General features: G+C 43.0%; 1 protein-coding gene across 1 annotated transcript in view; it reads right to left on the minus strand.

Annotated features, from left to right (window-relative positions):
* Positions 1-8,523: 8,523 nt before the first annotated feature.
* The window catches only part of dpys (dihydropyrimidinase), a 52,994-nt gene continuing 48,227 nt past the window's right edge, over positions 8,524-13,290 (minus strand). Inside the window, exons 9-10 of the mRNA XM_020513756.2 lie at positions 12,054-12,174; positions 8,524-8,574 (exon numbers count right to left, since the gene is read on the minus strand). Coding sequence (XP_020369345.2) covers positions 12,070-12,174 — 105 coding nt within the window. The 3' untranslated portion in view covers positions 8,524-8,574; positions 12,054-12,069. The remainder of the gene's footprint in view (positions 8,575-12,053; positions 12,175-13,290) is intronic.

The following is a 13,290-nucleotide window of genomic DNA, read 5'->3' on the forward strand; positions in this document are numbered from 1 at the left end:
CCATCTGTATGGGGAATGCAGGTGTATAGGGACTGGACGTCCATGGTGAAGATGAGGTGTTGGGGACCGGGGAATTGGAAGTTCTGGAGGAGGTGGAGGGCGTGGGTGGTGTCACGGACATAGGTAGGGAGTTCCTGGACCAAGGGGGAGAAAATGGAGTCCAGATAGTTGGAGATAAGTTCGGTGGGGCAGGAGCAGGCGGAGACAATGGGTCGACCAGGGCATTCAGGTTTGTGGATTTTGGGAAGGAGATAGAAGCGGGCGGTGCGGGGTTGGGGAACGATGAGGTTGGAGGCCGTGGGTGGGAGGTCACCTGAGGTGATGAGGTTGTGGATGGTTTGGGAGATGATGGTTTGGTGCTTGGGGGTGGGGTCATGATCAAGGGGGCGGTAGGAGGTGGTGTCGGAGAGTTGGCGTCTGGCCTCGGCGATGTAGAGGTCAGTGCACCATACTACAACTGCGCCTCCCTTGTCCGCGGGTTTTATGGTGAGGTTGGGATTGGAGCGGAGGGCTGCACGTTCTGCGGGGGAAGAGGTTGGAGTGGGTGAGAGGGGTGGAGAGGTTGAGGCGATTGATGTCTCGACGGCAGTTGGAGATGGAGAGGTCAAGGGAGGGTAGGAGGCCTTGGGGTGGTGTCCAGGAGGAGGGGGTGTGTTGGAGGCGGGAGAAGGGGTCAGTAGAGGGAGGGTTAGGCTCACGGTTGAAGTAGTAAGCGTGGAGGCAGAGGCGGCGGAAAAACTGCTCTATGTCCAAGCGTGAGTGGTATTCGTTGATGTGTGGGTGGAGGGGGACAAAGGTGAGACCTTTACTGAGGACTGACCATTCGTCCTCAGTAAAGGGGATGTCAGGGGGCATGGTGAAGACTCGGCAGGGCTGGGTGCTATTGTCCCCTCTGGAGCTGCTGGCTGTGGAGGCTGTGGGCAGAGTGACGTCGGCGTAGGCTGTGGGTGGAGTTGCGTCGGCGTCGGCGGTGGGCGGAGTTGCGTCGGCAGTGGGCGGAGTTGCGCCGGCATCGGCGGTGGGCGGAGCGGCGTCCACGTCGGCGGTGGGGGGAGCGGGGTAGGCGGCGGCAGCAGCGGTGACGGTAGGCGCAACTTCAGTGTCTGTGGTGTTGGTCTCGGAAATGGAGGCGGTGGCATCGGCAGCAATGGCGTTCGCTGTCCCGGAAGTGGCGAACCCGGCGGTGGCAGATGTGACGTCATCTGTGGGTTCTCCGACAGTGGCCTCACGGCCAATGGCGGCAGGCACATTGTGGGGAAGGTCCTGGGTATGGCTGGGGATTTGGGGGGTGGAGGAAGCCCGTTTTGGGTGGTAGGCACCAGTAAGTTTACTGTACTTACGGTTTTTAGTGTCCAATAAAGCTGAGTAGAATTGTGAGTTCAGGTTGTGGATCCTACGAAGAATGAAAAACAGGAGGGGTCCTTTGCAGGTCTGGGAGAGGGAGGCCCTGAGCTGGGGTAGGCTTGATTGTAGTGCCTGGAGATGCCGGCGCATTGCTGCAAGTGTGTGTTTCAGGAGTCGCAGGGAGAAACGCTTCTGAAGGATCTCAATGCCATGAGTGTAGATATTGTCACGGTTGGGGCCAAATTGGGAAGGCTTGAATGTGGATTGTAGTATCTTTCTACTGTTCACAATTTACTGCTAAAATTGTTAATTGTAATCAGTAGGGAACAAGAAAGCTGCCAGGAAAAATACAATCTGTTATGAGCTCAAGTAAAAGATTTGGGACATTACAAAATTTGTCTTAAAATAAAAGCAAGGAGAGCCAAAGTGAGCCTTATACATTTTAAAAATCTTTATTGGTATTTTAAGTTCACCAAACATAGGCCCTGATTTTGATCATGTGTCATCAAATTAAATTACATAAGGCACTTGAGATAAATTAACAATTTCAGTTTGATAACTTACTTTGACAAAACCAAGGCTGCAGAATATATAGGTTATGCATCCTATTTTAAATACAGAAAGCTGTAGCTGTTGTAGTATTTCTGATAATCCTATTGAAAAATCCTTTCAACCACAAATGGTCCAAAGTAATTGAGAACTGCTGAGGGTATATACCAGAATTTAAATTCCTTGTTAGGCTGATCATGAGATTTTATCTAGTCTTAAAACAGATCAAGTCTTAAAACAGGGGTCATGTCTTTCTATCCATTTACATGCATTGCAAATTAAGAGTAAACATTCGCTGGTGGTTCTGCTGGGTATATAGTATTTAGCTGTAAAGATGAGAAAAAGCCACAGATTTGATCACTTCTCTGTTGATTTAGTTGCTCCTAGCCAGTGCAATGAAGTTAATACTCTCAAACTACTGCCATGGGACAAGGGTAGAGGGAATGGGGTGTAATGGTGGGAAGTAAAGCAATTCTGTTACAGAAGATTTTATAGCAATTATCAACTGATCATAAACTGACATTTACAACACTTTCTCTACCAGATGTAAAGTAGGGACAGGAACATAGAACTAAGAGTGGTATATTTTGATCATATCCTTTTGTTTAGTGAGATTGTGCCTGATTGGTAATTTTTTTCTCCACCTAAGTGCCTTCATTCTGAAATCAATTCCTGACCCCTAACTGAAAATAATCACTGACCTCTGTTTTGCAATTTTAAATTGACCTACTCTCAACAGCTTTTTTTTTGGACAGATGGTGTTTATGCAAAGATTCTATAGCGTGTGTGAATTGAGCAGGAGTTATAGGAGAAAAAGGTTAAGAAACTGTCAAGTTTAAATTAAGTTTGTTGCCATTTCCATACTGGAGTTTTAAAAAAAATGTTGTTCTGGTTTTTATGCAGATAATATAGTCAAGCTGTGGAAGGATTCACAGGCTGATTAACAAAATAGATAAGTCATGTTGTGAATGCTCTTAGCAAGGACAAATTTATTTTTTTAAAAAACAGCATTTATTGTGATTACTCTTTAATGATCAGAGTATAAAACGGCCTCCCAAAGGGACAGTAAACAAATCCAGATTTCCCTGCAAGACAGAGGTTAAGGTGAGGCAGAAATGGTGTGCCAATAACATATGTCGGGTGGATAATACAATTTAGGACTAGGCTGAGTATGGAAAGTTTACAGGGGAATTGTAAAAGCAAATGAGAGAAGCAAAGAGGAAGTGTGAGAAGAGACTTACAACTAACATGAAAGGGAATCCAAAAGTCTTCTAGACATAAATAGCAAAAAAGGAGTAACAGGGCTAGCTAGGGACTGAAAAGGAGATTTTATACTTGGAGGCAGGGGGTACAGCTGAGATATTCAACTAATATTTTTCATTTGTCTTCACCAAGGAAAATATCAACCAAGTCATAGTGAAAGAGGAGGTAAAACTATTAGAGCTAGTCTGAAATTAGTAAGGCTCCAGACCAGATGAAATCCAGCCAATGATAATGTGGGAAAATTAGAGGAATTTGCAAATGTATTGAGTATTATTTTCAGTCTTCTTTAGACTCCAGGGGACACCAGAGGACTGAAGAATTGCAAACATTATATTCTTCAAAAAAATTGAAAAATAAGCCTAGGCCAGTTTATTTGGAAATGGGGAAACTTGTAGAAATGACAATTCAAGACAAAATTAATAGTCACTTGGATGAATGTGGGTTAATAAAGAAAAGCCAGCATGGGTTTAATGGTAAATCATGTTTAATGAACTTGCTTGAGATTCTGAGGTAGAGAGGATGGATGAGGGTAATGCTGTTGATATTGTACATAAGGACTCTCAAAAGGAATTTGATGCAGAGGATAGCATAGAACTTAAAAAAGGACATCGATGGATTGGTGGAATTGGTGGTAGAGAAGTGTGAAGTGGTTCTTTTGGTTGTAAGGATAAACAGGCACAACATGAAATTCCAAAGCAGGTACAGGAGCAGGACTAGAACGTACACATGGATAAATCATTGAAGGTGACAGAACAGGTTGAAAGTGCAGTTAGTGAAGCATATGGCATCCTGGGCATTTGCCATAGTAGCACTGATCAAAGAAAAGTGCTAGACATACTCGGCAGGTCTGGTAGCATATTGACAAATCTGAGTATTTCTGGCATTTGCTGTGTGTAGTGCAGATATCCAGTATCTGCAGTGTTGTTTTATTACAAAAGCAAGGCAGTTATTAGTGTTAAACATGTTTGTCCTTAACTGGAATAATACATCCAGTTCTGGGCACCAGACTTTAGGAAGGATGTGAAGGCATTATGTGGGGTGCAGAAAAGATTCACCAAAATGGCTCCAGGGATAAGGAACTACAGTAGCGTAGATACGCTGAGAAGTTGGGATTGTTCCTCTTGGGTAAATGACAATTAAAAGGAGATCTGATAGTCGTTTTCAAATTCACGAGGTATCTGGACAGAGTAGATAGGGTGAACTAATTTCCTACACATGAAAGAATTGAGAACCACAGGCACAGACTTAAGGTGATTGGCAAAAGATACAATGAGGAAGCACGAGGAGACAATCTTTCTCAGTAAATGGCTAGGATCTGGAATGCACCATCTGATAACGTAACAGAGGCTGGATGAATTGGGGCTTTCAAAAGGGAATTGGATTATCTGGAAAGGAAAACAAAAAGACGTGAAAGACTTGGGACCGGGACTAGGCAAATGTGCATCATCATGGGCACTGCAGACCAAAATTATGGCCTTCTGTGATGTACCCATTCTACAATTCTGGACTTAAGAGATGGCTTTCTTCTCCTTGAAATAGAGAATTAAGACAAAAAATAAAATTTAAAAAAAAACTGCAGCTACTGGACAACTTAACAAAAAACAAATGACATGAATTTTTTTCCAGTTTTGATCTGAAATGTGTTGTTTGAAAGACTTGGGGAAATAGATTTCATGCTGACAATTTAAAAAGTTTTGATGAACAAAATTATAATCATATAGGACAATATAGAAACAGCAGAAGAGTCAGATGAATTAATCAAACACTATCCACCCGAGGAGGGTTGTGGATACTCTATCATTAATTATATTTAAGGTTGGGATAGACCAATTTTTGGTCTCAAGATGAAGGGATATGGGAAATGAATTAGAAAGTGAAGTTGGAGTCTAATGTCACATGATCATACCGAATGGCAGCACAGGTGGTATAGGCCAAATAGTCTATTTTTGCTCCTATGTCTAGGTCTTGACAAGATTGGCATGTGAACTAATGTTCTACTGCACTAAAGGGAAGTAAAACCTGTTTACTTACTAATCATCTTGCTTTATTTTAATGTTTTGGCTATTTACGATTTGAGGCAATCCATAATCAGATAACAAGGTGCAGGGCTGGATGAACACAGCAGGCCAAGGAGCATCATAGGAGCAGAGAGGCTGACGTTTCGGGCCTAGATCCTTCATCAGAAAAGGGGGAGGGGAAGGGGGTTTTGAAATAAATAGGGAGAGAGTGGGAGGCGGATAGAAGAGGGATAGAGGAGAGGATAGGTGGAGAGGAAACAAACAGGTCGAAGAGGCGGGGATGGAGCCAGTAAAGGTGAGTGTAGGTAGGGGATAGGTCAGTCCAGGGAGGACGGACAGGTCAAGGGGACGGGATGAGGTTGGTCGGTAGGAGATGGAGGTGCGGCTTGAGGTGGGAGGAGGGGATAGGTGGGAGGAAGAACAGGTTAGGGAGGCAGGGACGAGCTGGACTGGTTTTGGGATGCGGTAGCGGGAGGGGAGATTTTGAAACTTGTGAAATCCACATTGATACCATTGGGCTGCAGGGTTCCCAAGCGGAATATGAGCTGCTGTTCCTGCAACCTTCGGGTGGCATCGTTGTGGCACTGCAGGAGGCCCAGGATGGACATGTCGTCTGAGGAATGGGAGGGGGAGTTGAAATGGTTCGCGACTGGGAGGTGCAGTTGTTTGTTGCGAACCGAGCGTAGGTGTTCTGCAAAGCGGTCCCCCAGCCTCCGCTTGGTTTCCCCGATGTAGAGGAAGCCACACCGGGTACAGCGGATGCAGTATACCACATTGGCAGATGTGCAGGTGAACATCTGCTTGATGTGGAAAGTCTTCTTGGGGCCTGGGATGGGGGTGAGGGAGGAGGTAAGGGGGCAGGTGTAGCACTTCCTGCGGTTGCAGGGAATAGTGCCGGGTGTGGTGGGGCTGGAGGGGAGTGTGGAGCGGACAAGGGAGTCACGGAGAGATTGGTCCCTCCGGAAAGCAGATAAGGGTGGCGAGGGAAAGATGTCTTTGGTGGTGGGGTCAGATTGCAGATGGCGGAAGTGTCGGAGGATGATGCGTTGGATCCGGAGGTTGGTGGGGTGGTACGCGAGGACGAGGGGGATTCTATTTTGGTTCTTATTGCGTGGACGGGGTGTGAGGGATGAGGTGCGGGAGATGTGGGAGACACGGTTGAGGGCGTTCTCGACCACCGAGGAGGGGAAGTTACGGTCCTTGAAAAACGAGGACAACTGAGATGTACGGGAGTCGAATGCCTCATCCTGGGAGCAGATGCGGCGGAGGCGAAGGAATTGCATCTCCCCCGCAGAACGTGCAGCCCTCTGCTCCCTCACATTCATCTAATTATTTTGTTACAGCAGCAGTGACATTTTCATATTGTGAGAGGACATTACAGGTTCACTCTGTCTAATTTTGTAAATAACAGTTGCAACTTCAAATTAATCCTGCAGAAATTCACAAGGCTGGCAGTCAGGAAGAAGCTGAGTATTTAACTAATGTAACAGCAACTTAAAATCCAAGAACTAGGGTTTACACATTTTGTTTTGTGCTGAATTTAATATATTACGCCCAGAATAAAAGTGGCAGACTTCTTTTTCATACTTTCTTGTGACATGGGCGTCACTGGTTATTGCCTACCCACAATTACCATGGAGAAGGTAGTGGTGAGCTATTTTGTTGAGCTGTGGTCTCTGTGGTGTAGATATGCCACAACTGATGTTAGCAAAAGTTTTTAAGCCAGTGACTGTTTTTTCACTGTGATACACAGAGCTTGCCTACCCCATTACCCCAGAGGAAAAGGCAGGGTTAAAATGCTCAGCATCTGCAACATGCTGCAGTGGGCTGAATTAGACTAGTACTCAATGAAGAGGTCCACTCTCTTGAGCTAGCCAAGCTGATTGGCAGGTAGGTCCAACAGTCTTGGCAGTGCTAGTAATATGGTGGACACTGTCAGGTCTGCAGGCATGCCTACAAAGGCATGAGGGTAATTTGGGAAGGGATTTTTTTTTCGACTCTGGGATGAGGCGGAGAGTGATGTGTTTTTAACCTCCATACAGGTGAGAGAGGTGGTTGTACCATCTTCTGAGGGGCAAGGACACCCTCCAAAAAATAAATCTCCTTCCTTCCCACCAGCTTTTAAAAAAAAACTTTCAAAATAGTTGCCCACTTCCTCCTGTATCAACTCTTCTCTAAATTATGGTGTGAGCAGTGTAATATTGAGCTTTTAATGAATTCAATTGATCCACAGTTACTAATGTACAAATAGAGGGCACTATTAATTTCTGTGCCTGCCCACGCCATGTTATGGGGTCATCTCAGGGGTGATTGGAAAGGTGGTGATTTGGACATTACCCTACTTTACACACCCTGCCTCTGTCGAAAATCACATAGTAGGGTATGTAGCAACTAGCCAATAGTGTCAAGTCAGGATGGTGTCTGGCTTTAAGGGGAACTTACAGGTGGTTGTGTTCCCATGAATCTGCTAAGATGGTAGAGGTCGAGGGTTTGAAGGAGCTTTGGCGAGTTGGTGTGGTGCGTCTTGTAGATGGTACATATTGCTGCCACTGTTGACAATGAAAGGAGTGCATATTGAAGGTGGTATGTGGGGTGCCAATCAAGCAGGATGTTTTGTCCTGGATGGTTCTTTAGTTGTTGGAATGCACTCATCTGGGCAAAAGTCTAAAGAATATGGTACCCTAGGAAATTATCCATTCCAGATAATTCTGGACCAATTTCTTAACATTCATACAGTCTGCTAAAATGGGTTTTAGTGCATCTCTAGATTCAACACCTTGCATCACGCTTAGGAAATAGAAAGAGGAGTAGACCATATAGTTCCTTGAATCAATCTATCATTTACAGAGATTATGATTCGTATCCACTATGGTTCTCTGGTCTTGTACTTTTGAAATTTTCAATTTGTCTATGGCTGGAGGAAGATTGAGTCAGATTTCCAGATTTCTACTATCTTTTGTGGTAAGAGCCACTTTCTGGCATCCCCTTAAACAGCTCAGCTCTAAATTCTAAGGTTAAAATATTATATTAACTATTCTTGACATTTCTACCAGAGACAGTAACTTCTCTCTATCGATCACAAAACTCTTAATCATGTCAAATACTTCAATTTAGATCACCCTTAATCTTTTATATTCTAGAGAATACAAGCCTACCGTATGCATTTCCCCTCAGAATTTAGTCTTTAAATCGACTATTACTGTTCTGTTAAATATGTGCAGTAATCTACAAAAGGCTGATATGATTCTTGTGAATACTTCTCATGTAATTGAATAAAATTCCGAGAGCGTGACATCTTCAGATTAAACAAGCTGCTCAGAAAAATAGTATAACTTGCCATTGAATGGTGCAGTGTCATGTCTTCTTTACCGTTCTGCAGATTCTTTATAAGCAGGCTTACCTGGGGAGAACAAGCAGTAGAAAAGCTCTTTGATCTCATGGATAACCAGCATTCCACTCAGCCTGTATGATATCTTATGTAAAATGCAAATAAGTTTTGAATACATTAAAATCATCACTGACTTCTAAGCCTTGCCCATAGATGGTACTCTGCATCTACTGCACATCAGGTAAATAGCTGCAATGAAGACAAAGAAATTTACAAATAGATACATATAAATGACATGGAAGAAAGTGTAGGTGGTATGATTAGCAAGTTTGCGGACAACACCAAAATTAGTAGATGGGGTTTAATCCAGACAAATGCAAGGTGATGCATTTTGGAAAATCAAATTCAGATGCGAACTACGCAGTAAATGGCAGAGCTCTTAGGAACATTTACATCTGGAAGGATTTGAGCATACAGGTCCACAGATCCCTGAAAATGGCAACACAGTTGGATAAGTTGGTCAAGAAGGCATACAGCACATTTGCATTCATTGGCAAGCACATCAAATATAAAAGTTGGCAGGTCATGTTACAGCTGCATAACACTTTAATCAGGCCACGTTTGGAATATTGCGTGCAGTCCACACAAGTAGAAGGACATGAATATTTTGGAGAGGGTACAGAGAGTTTACCAGGATGTTGCCTGGTCTTGAGGAGGAGGGGGGTGCGGTGGTGGTGGCTGGAAGGAGGCAAGTGTCGTTACGAGAAGAGTTGGATAGACCTGGATTGTTTTCACTAGAAAGTCAGAGGCTGAAGGACAACCTGATAAGAGGTCTATAAAATCTATCAATCAGAGGCATAGATAGGGTGGTTAGGCAGAGGCTTTTTCTCAGGATGGATAGGTCAACTACAAGAGGGCACAGCTTCAGCGTGAGAGGGAGAAGGCTTAGGGGATAAGTGTGGGGAAATTTTTCACACAGAGGCTGCTGGGTGCCTGGATCACACTACCAGTGAAGGTGGTGAAAGTAAGCATGTTAACAACATTTAAGGCGTATCTTGATAGACACGTGAAAGAGAGGCAGACAGAGGGTTAGAAACAGCATATGGAAAGAAGTGGCGGATCTAAATAAGGAATAGGAATCAGTGCAGGTTTGGTGGGCTGAAGGGCCAGTTTTTCTGCTGGATTGTATTGTATTGATGTGGATAGGTTAGATGAATGGCCAAAATTTGGCAGATTCAGTCTAACATGGAAAAGTGTGAGGTTATCCATTTTGATCAGAGGAATAGAAAGGCAATCTACTATCTAAATAGAGGGAAACTTTAGGGTGCAGAGGGATTTAGGGATCCTTATGTATGAATCACAGAAAACTAGTATGCAGGTACAGCAGGTAATAAGGAAGGCAAATGGAATTTTGGCATTTATTGCTAAAGGAATACAATATAAATGTAGGGAAATGTTGCTACAATTGTACAAGGCATTAGTGAGATAGCACATTGATTCCAGAGATGAGGGATTTGTCTTATGAAGACAGATTGAGCAGTTTAGGTCTACGTCATCTGGAGTTCAGAAGAATGAGAGGAGATCTAATCAAGGTATTTAAGATAGAACATAGAAGATGTTAAAGAGAATTGACAAAGTAGATATAAAAAGGATGCTTCCTCATTTGGGGCAATCTAGAATGATAGGTCATAGTTTCAGGATAAGAGGTAGCAGATTTAAAACAGATGAGGAGAAATTAATTCTCTCAAAGGATCATGACTGTGGAATTCCCTATGGCAGAGTGCAGTGGATATTGAATAGATTTTTAAGTAGTGATGGGTTGAAAGGTTATGGAGATTGGGCAGGAAAGTGGAATTGAAGCCAAAATGACATCAGCCATGATTGTATCAACTATCACAGCAGGTTCAAGGGGCTGCTGCTTACTCCTGCTCTTAGTTCTTATGGTCTTAAATACAGTTCAAATTTAGATATATTTAATTTTAACATGTTTATTGTCTATAACAGTTCTAGTGCTTTACTTGTACTTTGTTGCTTTCATTGAATGAAGAGATTTAATGGAAATGGTAGCAACATGCGAGATTGATTGTTCTATCAATTGATATTGATGCTCAATGCTAGATTAATCTCTCACTCTTGTCGATACCTGTTTGCAGGTAGTCATTCACATATTAACAGAAACTGCTTGACAATATGCATTATAGCCCTAGGCGATTTGGTCCAGAACAGTCCCAGACTCAACAGCTTGTTGGTATAGTTAGCTGATTATTTTTTGGATTGGCGAGGGAGAAAGGAAACAGAATTCCTAATTCTGATAGCCATGACTCTTGCTGGCAGACATGAGATTAGAATGTACAAGAACAAGATTGGGCTTGGCTATCATGATATTTGGCTATTTCACCAACATATTTACTGAGACTTTTATAACAAATACAAAATGATTTTAAGAAACCACACCGATGTAAGAATTGCCAGTGATAGGAGAAAAAGGAGATAAAAAACATGAAGAAACAGGAAAAGGCCAACATGTCTCTTAAGCCTGCTCCTCCACTCAATCAAATCATGCTTGCTCTGTACCTCATTTCCATTTACCTATCTTTGTTCCACGTCCTTGATACCATGACCTAAGAGTAAAAATAGGATCATTGGAAACATTTTTCAAACACACAAATGAACGCTAAGGTTTTGGGGATTCAATTCCAATAGCTGAGGGGAGGCAAGGCCCGGCGCAGACTGGTGACGAGGCCTGGCCCAGGCTTGTCTGCTCCATCTTCTCTGCTTGGAAGGTTTGTAAACATTTTACAATCTTTTTACTTTTTAAAATGCTAAACTTTTTATTTCCTTATTCTTCTAATTTATTCCTAAGGTTTTGCACCTAGATACCTTTTGTGCCTAAGATGCCGTGGAGGTCTGTAAAGCTGGACATTTTATTTCTTTCTTAGGAAAGAATTAGAAAAATAATCTGTACCTAGGTACCTTTGCACCTAAGATGGAGCCACACGTGGCAACTTTATAAACCTAGGCTTATTGTCAACTACTTCTAATTCAAAGCTTTGCAATTTCTAAGGGGCCTCACTTCCACTCAAATGTTGAAGTTTGCATGAATAGGGTCCAGGGGAGCCCACACTGATGGTCTCTGCAGCGTATATCAGCTTGATAATCTGGGTTTATGGGAAATACTCACACAAGTACAAGGGCTGATTCATTTAGAGCTGCTCCTCGTAAGCATAGAGTCTACTCAAGACTGCAGCCCTTTAAATCAACAAGCTTGTCAAAACTTCTGTGTGCCGCAGCTAAATACAAGATCCAAATTGTAGCATTGGTGGCTGTCTAGAAGTTCCTGATTAACAGCATTGTGAATGAACCATCTGAGCAACTTTCTTTCATAAGTCGGGTCTCATTCCAACAACTAGTTCACCCTTAAGTATATTCCAATGACAAAAAGACAACTCAAATTATAATTACTTTGACATGAGTTCTTTGTAATCAAGACATCAAGAACATTTGAGAATTACCATGTTAAACATTTCAAACCATAAACTGGTCATACATACCAGAAAGGTTAAACGTTCACTGATGCAGGTCTCTTCCACCATGCTGGGATGTGGTAGTTGGACACGGTGGCATTACTTCTCCTTGATATGGCGCTCTCTGTACCGGTGTAGGCTGACAAACCTAACAACACCAGTTAATTTGGTCCAATTCCAACAGCAGCATACTTGCTCATTTTAAAACTTTAACAAAAGACAGGAATTTTATGGTCAATAAAAACCAAAAGAACTGCGGATTCTGTAAATCAGGAACAAAAACAAAGTTGCTGGAAAAGGTCAGCAGGTTTCGCAGCAGCTGTGAAGGAAAAAACAGAGTTAATGTTTTGGGTCCAGTGACCCTTCACTAAGGTAAAGGATATTAATGCTACAGAGTGTAATATTCTTTACTACTTAATTGCATCAATCACTCCCAAATACAATGGATCAAAGTGACTGTGGCCGTTATTACAATTCCTAGCTAAAATTTTGGGGTCACCAGCTCCGACGCTACAATGCTATCGTGGAGATCTGATCAAATTCTAACAGCTGTCCTGATGCTCACACAGCTCTCAGAGGGGTCACAAGTATTTTCAAGCTTCAAAATGGCACCACAGGAGGAAAATGTTTGCAAAGCACTGCTTTAAATGTCTGATTTCAACGGTGTGCAAGCAGGTGTGGTGTAAAGAAGCTGCAATGCAGATAGTGGAATGAAGGATCAGATCTCATCAATTGTAATGCCCAAGCCGCATAAATAAGTGTTTCTAGGATTTGGTTTGAAAATGGGTAATTCACCACTTGGCCTGCAGACAGGCAAATGTGGATCGACAGCAGGAGATTGCAGAATACTCCCCAGTTGTTAGTTGAGGGGATCCTTTGAGGCAACCTGGAGAGGAAATGAGGATAAGATGTCTAGATAAATCTGGGGGATAGTGTAGGAACAAAGTGAGATTCAAGGTCTGCTACTCTTGACCCATTTGGAAACTGCCAAAATTCATTTTTTTTCTTGAAAAATCTCTTACAGGGCCTTCTCTGGCCTTCACCTATCCCTACATTCTTGTTCACCCCTACAATCTCTTTGCTTCTTGCAGCAGCTTTGCTGGTCTACTGAAAAGACCAGTTTCAAACTGGGATGGCAGCAGGATTAGTGTCTGGCCTCATTTTCATTGCACAGCTGCCTGATTTCAGCTAGGTAAGCTAGGGGGGACAAAGCCATGGAGTTAAGGCATGGTCTAAGACTGCCATTTTATGCCAAGATAAAGGA

This window comes from Rhincodon typus, chromosome 4 (genome assembly GCF_021869965.1).
Source record: "Rhincodon typus isolate 14 chromosome 4, sRhiTyp1.1, whole genome shotgun sequence".
NCBI lineage: Eukaryota > Metazoa > Chordata > Chondrichthyes > Orectolobiformes > Rhincodontidae > Rhincodon > Rhincodon typus.